The sequence below is a fragment of the Staurois parvus genome, unplaced genomic scaffold (genome assembly GCF_062004578.1).
Source record: "Staurois parvus isolate SC_StPar_1 unplaced genomic scaffold, SC_StPar_1.0 ptg000675l, whole genome shotgun sequence".
NCBI classification, from domain to species: domain Eukaryota; kingdom Metazoa; phylum Chordata; class Amphibia; order Anura; family Ranidae; genus Staurois; species Staurois parvus.
In genome coordinates, this window is record NW_028318471.1 from 288,469 (window position 1) to 304,700 (window position 16,232).

The 16,232-nt window shown below is 43.0% G+C and overlaps 1 protein-coding gene across 6 annotated transcripts in view; it reads right to left on the minus strand.

The window, feature by feature from the left end:
- DYSF (dysferlin) overlaps nucleotides 1-16,232 on the minus strand; it is a 396,353-nt gene that overhangs the window by 189,786 nt on the left and 190,335 nt on the right. For 4 of the 6 annotated variants that reach the window (XM_089652225.1, XM_089652229.1, XM_089652224.1 and 1 more), the window contains exons 16-17: nucleotides 10,170-10,252; nucleotides 1,173-1,208 (exon numbers count right to left, since the gene is read on the minus strand). In XM_089652225.1, the coding sequence (XP_089508351.1) occupies nucleotides 1,173-1,208; nucleotides 10,170-10,252 (119 nt within the window). The remainder of the gene's footprint in view (nucleotides 1-1,172; nucleotides 1,209-10,169; nucleotides 10,253-16,232) is intronic. The other 2 variants (XM_089652230.1, XM_089652226.1) reach the window with 1 other exon arrangement.

The following is a 16,232-nucleotide window of genomic DNA, read 5'->3' on the forward strand; positions in this document are numbered from 1 at the left end:
TGGAAATGTTATGGTTTAGGGTTGCTGCTTCATGGCCTGAACAACCCACAGTCATCTATACATTCTGCATAATATTAAAGTGTGCTTAATGAAAATGTGAGGTCGTCTGTCTAAATGTTGAAGTTAAACCAGAAATAAGTATTTCAACACAGTAATCATTCAAAGCCCACTGGCAAATCCATCAACAAATGGCCAAAGAAAAAAAGAATTAGAGGGTGATGGACAGCCCTAGTCAACCCCCTTTTGAAATGGGCAGTTCATGTAAGGAAACCCACAAACATTTTGCAACTAAAGGAATTTTGCATGAAAAAGTGGTTAAAAATGTAATCTAATGAACATCGGACACTGGTGAGCAAGTATCCAAGAAGTCATTCCTGCTAGAGAGGACAATATCGGATTCTGAGACCAAGGGTGTACTTACTTTTTACCATCCATGGATTTATTGATATTGTTGCTAAATAAATGATTGAAGAGGTATATTTTTCTGGTGGTTTTTATTCAAGCTAATCACCGTTATATGTAGGCGATGTTTGAATGAAGATCTAATGTTTGCTCATTCATACAGTATATGTGAAAAAAGTCATCAAATCCCATGAGGTGTATTTACTTTTTCACATGCCAGAATATACCTCCATACTTGCCAGCTGAAAACGCAGCAGATATTAGATGTATAAGAGGGATACTGTGGATTCTAAATTTCACAGAACCCCCCTTTGCCAAGACTTACCTTCTCTGTTTAGTGTTTTTTTTTCTTTTTTATTGTTATGTGGACAGCCGGTATAATTTTTAATACAATCTTATAGACCAAAACCCCTACTAAAACATGATCACAAAATCTTGACAAGCCAATAGATGGATGGACAGTCTTCAGAAACTGCCTAAATGTATTTTTCAAGTATAATTTTAACCTCAGTCAAACGATAATAAAAATAAGCAGAGATTGCCCAGAGCCGCTTCATAATTGGGTAAAAATGGCAGAATTGTACTTTCCACAAAAAAATAGCAAATTAGATTAGACCACTTTAAGGACCCCTTGTTTTTTTTCCTTCATTGTGCGGCCAGTTCAGATACAGAGAGAGTTTATTAGAGTGCTTCTTTAAATCATCCTGTATCAGAATGGCACACCGTGGACCAAACTGTGCAATATCCACACAACATTACATGGGACGTACTGTTAAGTACTGCAGTCGCTGAGCCCGGAGCCTCATCTGGAGCATAAAGAGACAATTGTTGGTTAGCTGACAGTAATGACATAATGAGGATGGAAGGATGGACTGGCTGAGGACAGGTTATATCACATGCAGGAGTGCAAGGAGATATCATGAACCATTGCAGCTCACAACACATTCCTGAGAAACTGGGCATTGTGGGAAACTGTCATGGATGACATCCAAGGTGTGATGTCACAAGCCTGTCATTTAAAAAAATAGAAAAAAAACCCACTTCCATCATGATCAGTTAATGCTATAGGCAGGAGTAGTGGGAGTCCTATGACAAAAATATGACTTTTCCAATTGGATGGAATGGATGTGACCTCTTTCACATGGATACAGGACGTAAAAACCTGACATGGAGTAACCCTTTAAATATCTTTCTAAACATCACTGGCGATGGTACAAACCCTGAGCTCTCTCTGTAATCTCACCTTATGCCTCCCCATGCCTGTCCTCAGTTTGCAGAGCATCTACTCTCACTACGAGCCTGGCTGCAAGAGTTACTCCAGAATTTTCTAGTTCAGGTTTCTTCTGGACATGTTAGCAAGGTGAGCAAAGTTCCAGTTCCCTTGAAAGAGCAATCTTCCACTCCCCCATCAATAATATCCTTTCTTGCACTCCCTTCACAATCCACTGGAGCCCTTGGGAAATATTTGGTGATTTATGTTACCTCCTACCTTCATGGGTGTGGGGTAGGGGGGAAGTCATTATCTTTGCCCTTCAAGGCATACTGGGTTTGAACTCTTGGCTGTGACAGAGGAACAAAGTAGCAAGTGAGTGAAGGGAAGGTGACTATAACTGGGTGGGGGGTTGTTGTTCAAAGCCAGATCTGGGCTTCAGGCTCTTCCCTCAGAGGACGCCATCCTATCTTGAATCTCTCACCAGCATTATGTTATGTTTTTAATTTATTGTTACAGTATCAGAAGTGAGTCCACCCCTCACATTTTTGTAAACATTATTCTATCCTTTCATGTGACAACACTGAAGAAATGACACTTTGCTACAATGTGACGTAGTGAGTGTACAGCTTGTATAACATGGAAATTTGCTGTCCCCTCAAAATAACTCAACACACACATTAATGTCTAAACCGCTGGCAACAAAAGTGAGTACACCCCTAAGTGAAAATGTCCAAATTGGGCCCAAAGTGTCAATATTTTGTTTGGCCACCATTATTTTCCAGCACTGCCTTAACACTCTTGTGCATGGCGTTCACCAGAGCTTCACAGGTTGCCACCTCTTCCACTCCTCCATGATGGCATCACGGAGATGCTGGATGTTAGAGACCTTGCGCTCCTCCACCTTCCATTTGAGGACGCCCCACAGATGCTCATTAGGGTTTAGGTCTGGAGACATGCTTGGCCAGTCCATCACCTTTACCCTCAGCTTCTTTAGCAAGGCAGTGGTCATCTTGGAGGTGTGTTTGGGGTCATTATGTTGGAATACTGCCCTTCAGCCCAGTCTCCGAAGGTAGGGGATCATGCTCTGCTTCAGTATGTCACAGTACATGTTGGCATTCATGGTTCCCTCAATGAACTGTAGCTCTCCAGTGCCGTCAGCACTCATGCAGCCCCAGACCATGACACTCCCACCACCATGCTTGACTGTAGGCAAGACACACTTGTCTTTGTACTCCTCACCTGGTTGCCGTCACACACGCTTGACACCATCTGAACCAAATCAGTTTATCTTGGTGTCATCAGACCACAGGACATGGTTCCAGTAATCCATGTCCTTAGTCTGCTTGTCTTCAGCAAACTGTTTGCGGAATTTCTTGTGCATCATCTTTAGAAGAGGCTTCCTTCTGGGATGACAGCCATGCAGACCAATTTGATGCAGTGTGCGGCGTATGGTCTGAGCACTGACAGGCTGACCCCCCACCCCTTCAACCTCTTCAGCAATGCTGGCAGCACTCATATGTCTATTTCCCAAAGACAACCTCGGGATATGATGCTGAGCATGTGCACTCAACTTCTTTGGTGGACCATGGCAAGGCCTGTTCTGAGTGGAACCTGTCCTGTTAAACCACTATATGGTCTTGGCCACCGTGCTGCAGCTCAGTTTCAGGGTCTTGGCAATCTTCTTATAGCCTAGGCCATCTTTATGTAGAGCAACAATTCTTTTTTTTTAGATCCTCAGAGAGTTATTTGCCATGAGGTGCCATGTTGAACTTCCAGTGACCAGTATGAGAGAGTGAGAGCGATAACACCAAATTTAACAAACCGCTCCCGATTCACACCTGAGACCTTGTAACACTAACAAGTCACATGAAACCTGGGAGGGATAATGGCTAATTGGGCCCAATTTGGACCTTGTCACTTAGGGGTGGACTCACTTTTGTTGCCAGCGGTTTAGACATTAATGGCGGTGTATTGAGTTATTTTGAGGGGACAGCAAATTTACATGTTATACAAGCTGTACACTGACTACTTCACATTGTAGCAAAGTGTCATTTCTTCAGTGTTGTCACATGAAAAGATAAAATCAAATATTTACAAATTTAGTCTCCTGGCAGTGGTTGAACCTGAAAGGTGTCTTTCTGTGCATCAATACATTGTAGGGTTGATTTACTGAAGGCAAATGTGCTCTGCAAGTTCAGTCGCCCGCAGCTTATTAAATGAGGAGAAGCTCTGCTGACTTCCATCATCCAATCATGTGCAAGCAAAAATGCAGTTTTTTTTCCTTGCGCATGATTGGGTACGCTTTGCAAAGTGAAGCTTCATCCCATTTACTAAGCTCTGTAGCAACTGCAAATGCAAAGTGCACAGTCTATTGCCTTTAGTAGATCAACCTCTGTGAGTACAGGGAGCCATGCTCATGGAGCACACAGGGGTTCATTTACTACAGGCAAAGGGACTGTGCATTTGCAAGTACAGTTGATATAGAGCTTAGTAAGTGAAAGATTTCTGCTGACTTTCATCATTTTATTTTTATGTATTTATTTCAGGTACTTCTATAGTACCATCAATTTATGCAGCACTTTACATATATATTGTACATTCACATCAGTCCCTAACCCTCAAGGGGTGTACAATCTAAGGTCCCTAACTCACATTCATACTAACACATACTAGGGACAATTTAGACAGGATCCAATTCACCTACCAGCATGTCTTTGGAGTGTGGGAGGAAACCCACGCAGGCACAGGGAGAACATGCAAACTCCAGGGAGGTGGTGCAGTAGTTGGGAATTGAACCAATGACGTTAGTACTGCTAGGCAGAAGTTCTAACCATTTAGCTACTGTGCTACCCTTACACGTGACCGTCCAATCATGTGCAAGCAAAAATGCTGTATTTTTAATTTGCCTTGCATGTGATTGGGTTTTCTTTGTAAAGTGGAGCTTTGTCTCATTTACTAACTTCTGGAGCAACTGTACTTGCAAAAGTGCACATTGGCTAAATGATTAGCACTTCCGCCTGGCAGCACTAGGGTTGTTGGTTCAAATCCCAACCACAGCACCACCTGCCTGGAGTTTGCATGTTCTCCCTGTGCCTGTGTGGGTTTCCTCCCACACTCCAAAGACATGCTGGTAGGTTAATTGGTTCCTGTCTAAATTGTCCCTAGTATGTGTATGTATGAATGTGAGTTAGGGACCTTAGACTGTACGCCCCTTGAGGGTTAGGGACTGATGGGAATGTACAATATATATATAAAGTGCTGTGTAAATTGACAGAGCTATATAAGTACCTGAAATAAATAAATAAATATTTGCCTTTAGTCAATCAACCCCTAAGACCTCATGCACAGTGCATGTTTTTTATTCTGCTGTTAGAGGCGTCTAGTGTTTATTTTTTCTGCCTCTAAACGCTCCTGCATGCTAGCCTATGTATCCATGCACACATAGGCATTTAGAGGAGTTTAGAGGCAGAATCCACTGCAACAGCAGCATTTTGGCAGAACAAAGACATTTGACAAGTGAAACACATTTAAACACAGCATCAATTAGTTTCAATGGACAGAATAAATTATTATTCTGGCCAATTAAATGAATTACAGCCCAAGCTCTTGATGCGCCTGAACGTATTTACAAACGTCAACATTTTGTCTGCCAAAATGTTGCCAAGAGGGACTGCATCATGTGACGGAGAAGAAGTACTGCTGGGGGGCAGCTTTGGATTGAAGTTGATTAATCTATATACTGTATTATATTTTGGACAGACGGAGCCCCCAGTTCTATAGGTCCCCAAAGTCTTTGGTGTGGTCACTAAGCTGTGGTGCATGCAGAGTGTGCAATACCGGGAATAGTCCAAATGTGTTGCAGTTCTGAGAATGTGTTGTGTTGATCATCAGTGGTTCAGGTGATATAGCACAAAGCAGGTGAGTGGCTTTGTTAGACCGAAAAAAGCCAAGATCATGCAAAGGATGCTGCAGAAACACCACTATATAAAAACCACTTCAAAGAGCTCATGCAGAGCTGGAGGAACCAATATGCAGCAAAGGATGCATGAAATGACACACCGCCCTGTCTTCAGTTATCAAGATATATGGAGGGAATACTTGCTTTTCTGCTGCCTGGTCCTGCGGGTCTGCAGGGAAGCTGACACTTCCAGGAGTGTCAATCTCCTGGGTCCCCAGCAGTGTTCAGTGTTTTCTGCCTCTGAGCTCCACATCACTAGTGAGTGCTGTAATGGGGAACCACTGAACAATGCATGGGAGTCAGGAGACTGACACCCCCGGAAGAGTCAATTTCCCTTCTGACTTCAGTGGGGGATTTCTTACACTCAAAGCAGCATTCTGGCCACACAGACAGCATGAACCTGGGTTCACATATATGCGGTGCCGTATATCACGTGATTCACACAGGAACTGTACCGCATTTCTGTGCAAATCACATGCGATTTGTGTGTGGTGCGATTTGAGCCATACATTCTGTATGGCTCTAGTCGCACCACACACAAAGGACCCTTTTTTAGGTCCGCACTAGAATCGGATTGCACGGGTATTCACAGCTATGCGATCCGATTCTACACATCACACCACGTTTAGCGGACTGCTTTCAGGGTGTTGTTAACTTAACATCAGGGGCGGACTGACCATTCTGAAACTGGGGCACTGCCCGAGGGCCCAGGGGCAGTAAGGGGCCCCATAAGATGCCCCTGGTACCTTTCATAGGCTTTTTTGGGTGTGATTTGAGTGTGGGCGAGGACACAGGGGCCCCATGATCCCCTATTGCCCGGGGGCCCCATGAGTTGTCAGTCCGCCCCTGCTTAACATACACAACTGCAGCAGTTCGCATGAACGGGGTGCGATTCTGATTTGGTGCGGAATTCGTACTGAAATGCTGCAAATTCCGCACCACATCAGTGTGAACCAGGGATGAAGGGTGAATATTCACTTGCTTCTTTTCCAGGTATTTGTACTTTGAATTGAGATACTTGAAGCTGTCGTTTAAACTGTTCCTTTCTCCTCTCCTGATCAATATGGTAATAACATTTAAAAATAAAATATTTCCATTTTCATGACATACCTTACTTTACACCTAGTGATGTCATCATTTTGCTTTTATATGCAATGCAGGCAGGCTGGTGGGAGGGGCCAGCAGGGTGTTGTATATAACTTCCCAAAAAGATTATAGCACCCTGTCTCAGTACTTCTCTGTATAAGCAGCGTGCGGGCTCTTGGGAGGAGTTATGCGAATATAAAAATGCCTTGATGGGTGGATGTCAGTTGGGAGGAGTGGGCGTTCCTAGTCAGGCAGTATTTGTATGCAAACCTCCAGGGCCGTAGATAAGGGGGTACCACCAGTCCTCCAGTGGGGGGTCCAGGCCAGCAGAGGGGCCCAGGCAGCTGGGTGAATTGGATGTGGGCAGGGAGGGTGATCAGCATGGTGGGGGTCAATTGCTGGAATCGATTCTCTGTATGGCTTCATCTGCAGCAGCTGAAAGTCGGTTTCTCAGGGGATCAGTTCCAATAATTGCCCCCCCCCCCCCACTGCACCCATCACCCTCCCTGTGCACCATAAATTTCCCCCTGCTGCCCAGGCCCCCCTGTGTGCCCCCACCCCCACAATACTGCTGTCTTCCCTCCACTCCTTCCCACCAGCAGCTGCAAGCACGCAATAGGATCCTTGAGGATGGAGAGTAGGAAAGGGTCAGGTAAATATGTCACATTTACCAACCCCTTACTTTCCTGAATGAACACAATGAGTGATTGGTATCAGGGGCAGACTGACAACTCATGGGGCCCCCGGGCAATAGGGGATCATGGGGCCCCTGTGTCCTTGCCCAAACTCAAAAAAGCCTATGAAAAAGGTATCAGGGGCATCTCATGGGGCCCCCTACTGACCCCGGGCCCTCGGGCAGTGCCCGAGTTTCCAAATGGTCAGTCTGCCCCTGATTGGTATCGATCCCTCACTGTGTTCATTCATAACTGAAGCATAGTAAACTGTGTTTTTCTTGAGGGGGGGGGGGGGCCCTGTCAGGTTGGCTTTATGGGGCTCTGTGGTTTCTAACAGCAGCCCTGCAAACCATCCTAGGTAATGTCCACGTGATGCTGAGCCTCCATGATTGAAAGAACTGAAATTTGATAAATGAAAAAGGCAGACCAAAGACAATCAGGCTGGTGAGTAAAGGGCTAGATCAGGGGTGCTCAACCTGTGGCCCATGGGCCACATCTGGCTCTCGGAGGCCTCTGATTTGGCCCTCAACCTCAAACTGAAGTCTATGGCAAAGTGCAGCTAGCCTACAGGAAAGCTGCAGGTGCACTGTACTGCACCTGCAGTGTGGGTAAACCGCAGCACATCAGTGTGAGAGCAGCCTTTTTTGGTTTTGGGGACAGTAAAACCTCATAGTTGAAACATGTTTTTACCATACCTTCCAATCACTGATGTAGCATCAGGTGTTGTAATGGCGGTCCTGTCCTATTCTCCAGGGGGCCCATGTGGCCTCCCTGTCATATTCTGTTTTACACTTGGACAGAAGGGGCGTCAGGGATGGCACACACAAAAACCAATCCTCTCCATTTTCCTCCTGCAACTGCTGAAAGTCAGCTTCTCTTCCCTCTCTCCAGCATTCAGTGGCTGCAGGACGAAAATGTTCATTATGCTATTCAAAATAAAATATAAAAAATTCTGAACCATTTCATTTCATTTCATCGAGGCCCACAACAGGTTACCAAAGTGGCCCTCGGTCTTTAAAAAGCTGAGCACCCCTGAGCTATATGATGCAGGTTATCCTCTAGGGCAGTGGTTCTCAACCTGTGGGTCGCGACCCTTTTGGGGGATGAACGACCCTTTCACAGGGGTCCCCTAAGACCATCAGAAAACACATATTTCCGATGTGTAAAGAGCAGCTACTGTGTAGAAAGCAGCTGCTGTGTTGAAAGCAGCTACTCTGTTAAATGCAGCTACTGTGTTGAAAGCAGCAGTATTGGAGGTAAAACGACACTCATGAATTATAATTACTGGGTAAATAATTTTATGGTTGGGGGTCACCACAACATGAGGGACTATATTAAAGGGTCACGGCATTAGGAAGGTTGAGAACCACTGCTCTAGGGGGTTGTACTCTCTAGCAAACAATGAAAAATTGGTTTTGGATGGACTGAAGCAATAAGGATAATAGCAGCTTTAAACACATTCTTGCAGAATTCAGAAGCCATTTAGTAATTTTAGGGTGCCAACTGACACAGAGCTTTACCGAGATCAAAAGAAAAGAAAAGAAAAGTGTGTGGCCAGCTCAAAAGGTAAACTATCATGAAAACAAATGCACCTTAGATGCTGCCATTGCTGAGCTCTCCTGAAAATGCTTGTTGCTTGGCTATCATTCTGACCCTGTGGCTTCCATAAGTCAAGCCAGTGACCCAGAAATATTATGCAGACAGGGAGGACTGACTTTGCATCGCCTTTCCAGATATTCAAGCCTGTACTGCATCAATTACACCAAAAATATTAGAATGGATCAGCAGAGCAGCCAGTCAGGTAGCAGTTTTAAAAAGAGGTGAACAATGACGTGTCCCATATTTGTCCCTGGCCACCTGACACTAGGAATTTGTTAAAAAAAAAAAGCTGTATAAAATGTTCATTATTAGCAGTATTATGCTAATTTACTGTCTAGGAATTTTCTTCTTAAAGCATATCTATACTCAAGTCAAGAACCACAAAAATATGTATTGATGCTTACCAGTCTAATATGTGGTGGCTGTATTTGTTTTTTATTTTTCAGACAAAGATCATTTTTAGCCGGTACAGAAAATACCTGTTGATTCTGCTGTAAATGACGTTTTATTTGCACTTCCCATGAGCTGAACTGAAAACACAAAGTTACCGTCTTTCAATTTGTCTTCTGCAAACTACATATTTCCCTCTCCTCCATGTAATACAGAGGAAAAGCTGTTCGTAGTCCAAGCCAGATGATCCACCTCGGGTGACAACATTGCTCCTCCACAGGTTCCGTGGAGAAGTGAGCTTTGTCACCCTAGGGAGTGTGTTAGTTGCTGGATTACCAGATATAAATTAAGTAAAAAAGTCTGAAAAATAAAACTGATGTAGCCACCACTGAAAAGGAGAGGTATATATTACATTTTTTGTGGGGGTTAAATACACTTTAATTGTTAACTACAGATAACCCTCAAGCAATAAACTGGTTACACTGTAAGTATACTGTGTGGTTAATGCATTGGGTAGGGTGGGGGTCTGTTTAGACAAGGTGAGCCGAGTAGTATCTATGACACCAGTGGAGACACCAAGCCATGACACCAGTGGAGACACCAAGCCATGACACCAGTGGAGACACCAAGCCATGACACCAGTGGAAACACCAAGCCATGACACCAGTGGAAACACCAAGCCATGACATCAGTGGAAACACCAAGCCATGAAACCAGTGGAAACACCAAGCCATGACACCAGTGGAGACAACAAGCTATACCACCATCATTCCAACAAAGAACACCAGAACAGCCTCATAGCAGCCCAGAAGGAAGAGCAAAGGTAGAAAGATAGCTGAGTACTTACCTTCCAGTTCCCCCCCAGGAGCTGAGATCTTGGACATGTTCAAGTAAGTGGTTCCAATAATGTCATTGTGGGTCAGGCGGTCCCTGCAAAGGAAACAAATAATGAATGTGCACCATTAGAGATACATGAAAGTGCCCTGTCACGGAAGACTAATGGGGAAGGACATTGTTGACCTTCTTGTGAAATTCTTGCTTGCTTGTTATCTTCGTTTTGCTCCCCCTGCGGCTCCTTTCCGTTGCCAAAACCCATGGAAGTCACAATGGCAAGGGAGTGATGTCCGTTAGGTAAAGTGGAGCTGTACTTCAGACATCCTGATGAGGAGTCTCTGATGGAGGAATCACTGGTGAGATACATCCCTAAGGCCGGCCACACACAGCTCGATTTCCTTCTTTGAGCCTGGCAGGCTGAACTAGCAAAGTCAATGGAATCCCCCATCCAGGCTTAAAGCAGAACTATAGGCAAAACGTCTTTTCATTTTGGATAGAGTAAGGGAGGGTTATAACCCCTGTCAATTTATTTTTTGTCATTCGTGTTCCATTAAGGAGATTTACCTTCACTTCATGTCCCATAGCCAAACAGGAAGTGAGAGAAAATCCCTGCAAATTAAGGGAATTCTTGGGGCCACCCAGCTCTCCAGAACTAGTGTTTCATTTGGGAAATGTCCCCGCTATTATTTTTCCGGGGACAACCCAAAATGTGGGGTTTCGTTTACTTTCACTTTCGATGACAATGGTAAATAGGACAAATAGAGAGGACAAATCTCCCTAATGGGGGGCACAGACAGCAAAAATTACAGGGGTTATAATCCCTCCTCACTCTATCCAAAACCAAACAGAGACTGCATCTGGTACATGCATGCATACTAAGCATTTATTTTTATTACAGGTACTTATATAGCGCTGTCAATTTACGCAGCACTTTACATATATATTGTATCAATCCCTAACCCTCAAGGAGCGTACAATCTAAGGTCCCTAACTCACATTCATACATACACATACTAGGGTTAATTTAGACAGGAGCCAATTACCTACCAGCATTTCTTTGGAGTGTGGGAGAAAACTGGAGTACCCAGAGGAAACCCACACAAGCACAGGGAGAACATGCAAACTCCAGGCAGGTGGTGCTGTGGTTGGGATTTGAACCAGCGACCCGAGTACTGCCAGGCAGAAATGTTAACCATTTAGCCACTGTCCTGCCCATACATCAGCACAGCCATTTGTAGTCTCCAGCAAAAATGCAAGTGACAGTGGAGTGAATCAGCGATCGGTACAGGGCATTGTCACCCCTAACCGGAATTGACTGAACAAGGTTCTTCATGGCAAAATCAATATGTGTTGATTCAATCAATTCAAAAGCTTGAAAAATTACTTTTGAGATCACATTGATGTAATGAGTTTATTAAAGATTATATAAGACCAGGGGCGGACTATTTGGAAACTCGGGCACTGCCCGAGGGCCGGGGTCAATAGGGGGCCCCATGAGATGCCCCTGGTACCTTTTTTCATAGGCTTTTTTGAGTTTGGGCAAGGACACAGGGGCCCCATGATCCCCTATTGCCCGGGGGCCCCATGAGTTGTCAGTCTGCCCCTGTATAAGACATATGTGATTTAGTTTGGTTCTACTTTCAGCACTGGAAGACGTTTGGTTTAGATGTGCCCTAACACGGTTTTTGAGGCATATCGCAGTTTCTATGCCCTGGTCCTTCCCACTGCCACTATAACCGGCATGACAGCCGGGACTTGTTATGTATCACATGTTCAAATACCCGATAATCTGCAAATATCAATGAGCAAATACAATGTAACAATGGTTACACTTTATTTACTATTTCATTTATATGTAGATCACATTTGCGACCTTTATTTTGCATATGATATCAGAAAATTTGGGATAAAGGTCACAAATGTGATCTACATATAAAAGAAATAGTAAATACAGAGTAACCATTGTTACATTGTATTTGCTCATTGATATTTGCAGATTAAATGCATTTTAAAATACATTTTAGAAAAGTGTACTTAATGTATAACTAAAGGCAAAACTTTTTTTTTTAGTTTGTATACAGTGGAGATGGATTAGAACCCCTGTCAGTTTTTATTGCTATCTGTGCCTCTGTTAAGGAGATTCCTCCTCTCTATTTCTCCTGTTTACTATTATTATGGCAAGTAAAAGTAAGAAAATCCCAAATTTTGGGTTGTCCCCAAAAAAGTAATAGAGGGGAAATTGTCCAATGAGGATACTAGTTCTGGTGACCTGGGTATCCTCAAGAAATTCCCATAATTTGCTGGGATTTCCACTCCTGTTTGGCTATGGGACAGGCAGTGAAGGGAAATCTCCACAATGGGACACAGATGGTGAAAAAAAATCTGACAGGGATTATAACCCTGGTTTACTCTATCCAAAATGAAAAAAAAAAATTGCCTAAAGTTCTACTTTAATTGAACCCTTATTAACCATTAGTTAACTCCACTAACCCCTACTTCTCCTCTACCCTTAGCTATTACATTTCTGCTTTTTTATTTTTCAAAATTTTTTACCATTATTATTTAAACCATTTTTTTCACATAATGTGCAAAATTAGAAAAAAAAACACTTTTTATCTATAAATAACTTTGCAATTAAGCTTTTTGTTTTCATTTCGGATTTTGGATATAGTAAGGGAGGGTTATAACCCATGTCAGTTTTTGATTTCCACTGATGTCCCATTGGGCAGATTTCACTTCACTTTCTGTTCCATAGCCCAAACAGGAAGTGAGAGGAAATCTCTGAAAATTAACCTCCTCGGCGGTATGATTCTTTCCGATTTTTTGTGCTGAAAGCGGTACCATTTTTTTGCATGGAAATATGTAGTTTTTTATTGTAAGCTGTAATTTTTAGGAATAACTCACTGAAATCTGTCCGAACAAGAGTCTAGTAAACATTCCGGGTATGATAAAACTTGAAACACGAAATCATAAATTATAATTTAATAAATAATCATAAAAAATAATAATATAATAATAATAATAATACATTTAATTCAATAATATAATCAAACCGAAAACACTGAAATTTGAAATACAGAGGCAAATTCGCACATCGCTGAGCAAAGTCGCAAAATCGTTTTCAGTGTCTGATGACGAATTTCCCCCACGAATCATTATCACTCAATTCTGCAATTGGTTCTGATTTACTATCGCTGTTCTAAAACCGCTTTTGACATAAAGGGACGCTTTTTGGACGCCATGGACATTTCTAAGTTTCCAGGCAGAAAGAACAGTCAAAATGCAGGCAGGGCGCCGGACAAAGCAGTAGGGACAAAATATATGTGAAATGCATTGAAACAGCAATGACAGCAAAAATGACATTTTTTAAAAATTTCAAAGTTCCGGCGTCCGTACGTCCCAATGTCACAGGGACCGGAACACAGAAGCCGGATGCCGGCATCGGCCGGAGGAGATGGCCGGGGACACTGCAGGGGACACATCGCGGGAGCGAAGGACAAGGTAAGTGCTGCAGGGATCCCCTGAGCAACGCCGCATGGTAAGCCCGAGTGTAGCTCGGGGTTACCGCTCTTGGTACTGAAATGTTACCCCGAGCTACACTCGGGAATGCCGATAAGGAGGTTAAGGGAATCTCTTGGTGTCTGTCAAGTGTCCCCATTGGAAGATTTCCCTTCTATTACTGTTCTGGGGACAACCCAAAATGTGGGATTTTCTTTCATTTTTGCTTTCAGTGATAATGGTAAACATGTATAGATAAAAGTGCAGCGCTAGTAAAATAACTAATAAAATGATATAATACGACAATAAAAGTTCATAAATAATCAGTATTAATGAATAATCCCCGCTGTAGCAGAATTCAAATGCTTGTGCTTGGAAGTAACGGTAAAATTACGCACTCACCAGAAGCACATGGGATATGGTGAGTGCGCAATCTTACCGTTATTTCCAAGCACAAGCATTTGAATTCTGCTACAGTGGGGATCATTCATTAATACTGATTATTTATGAACCTTTATTGTCGTATTATATCATTTTATTAGTTATTTTACTAGCGCTGTACTTTTATCTATACAGTTTTATTGAGGTTTATATGGTGACCTCTAGTGCTACAGCTGCTATAACAAGACAGCTCACTTTGTCTTATCACTTACTCGATAATGGTAAACAGGACCAATAGGATGAATCTCATTAACAGGGGCAGAGGTAGCAATAAAAACCTGACAGGTATCCTAATCTATCTCCACTATCTGAAACAAAAAAAGTTTTGTGTTTAGTTATACTTTAAGCCTAGGTTTACACTTGTGCGGTCCACGTTTGCACGGGCATGGCAGCCTATTCTTTTGAATGGTCTGCTGTGCCCCCGTTTCACACAGAAAAAATATGCATGCACTTTTTTAAAAAAATGCAGTCGAGGAGAAATCGCATGGTGCTTTTAACCATGCGATTACCCTGCAGTTCCCGCACCTGCAAACGCACTGTGAGTTGAGATGTATGGAGGTGCCATTAAGAATGAATGGCACCCCTGTGTGTCTTGTAAGAGCAGCGCAGTTTGGCTGTGGGTGGTTGCGGGGGCGGGGACAGCTGCGATTCCCACACCTGCAACAATGTGGGAAGGTCGAACCAAGGGTATGAATAACACTGATCTCACTGATTACATATTTTTGTTATAGACTGCATAGAAAATAAAATAATTTTTGCAAGATAATATTGCCAAAAGAAATACTTGATTGTCCAAAATAAAGAATGTATGCATTACTTGATTATCTTTAAATATATCGTATGACAAAGTAATACCAAATTTAAAAAATTATGAAAAAAATGTATCACCAAATAAAGAGGCCATAGTGGAAATGTATAATTGCTTTGGTCCATAAAGAGTGAACAGGTATTACACCTAAAGTGGTTACATTTTTACATAATTTCATTGGTCAAGCTTGGAGAAAGGTAAGTAGGTACAGTCAGGTCCATAAATATTGGGACATGGACACAATTCTAACATTTTTGGCTCTATACACCACCACAATGGATTTGAAATGAAACAAACAAGATGTGCTTTGACTGCAGACTGTCATCTTTAATTTGAGGGTATTTACATCCAAATCAGGTGAACGGTGTAGGAGTTACAACAGTTTGCATATGTGCCTCCCACTTGTTAAGGGACCAAAAGTAATGGGACAGAATAATAATCATAAATCAAACTTTCACTTTTTAATACTTGGTTGCAAATCCTTTGCAGTCAATTACAGCCTGAAGTCTGGAACGCATAGACATCACCAGACGCTGGGTTTCATCCCTGGTGATGCTCTGCCAGGCCTCTACTGCAACTGTCTTCAGTTCCTGCTTGTTCTTGGGGCATTTTCCCTTCAGTTTTGTCTTCAGCAAGTGAAATGCATGCTCAATCGGATTCAGGTCAGGTGATTGACTTGGCCATTGCATAACATTCCACTTCTTTCCCTTAAAAAACTCTTTGGTTGCTTTTGCAGTCTGCTTTGGGTCATTGTCCATCTGCACTGTGAAGCGGCGTCCAATGAGTTGTGAAGCATTTGGCTGAATATGAGCAGATAATATTCCCGAAACACTTCACAATTCATCCTGCTGCTTCTGTCAGCAGTCACATCATCAATAAATACAAGAGAAGCAGTTCCATTGGCAGCCATACATGCCCACGCCATGACACTACCACCACCATGCTTCACTGATGAGGTGGTATGCTTAGGATCATGAGCAGTTCCTTTCCTTCTCCATACTCTTCTCTTCCCATCACTCTGGTACAAGTTGATCTCGGTCTCATCTGTCCATAGGATGTTGTTCCAGAACTGTGAAGGCTTTTTTAGATGTCGTTTGGCAAACTCTAATCTGGCCTTCCTGTTTTTGAGGCTCACCAATGGTTTACATCTTGTGGTGAACCCTCTGTATTCACTCTGGTGAAGTCTTCTCTTGATTGGTGACTTTGACACACATACACCTACCTCCTGGAGAGTGTTCTTGATCTGGCCAACTGTTGTGAAGGGTGTTTTCTTTACCAGGGAAAGAATTCTTCACTCATCCACCACAGTTGTTTTCCGTGGTCTTCCGG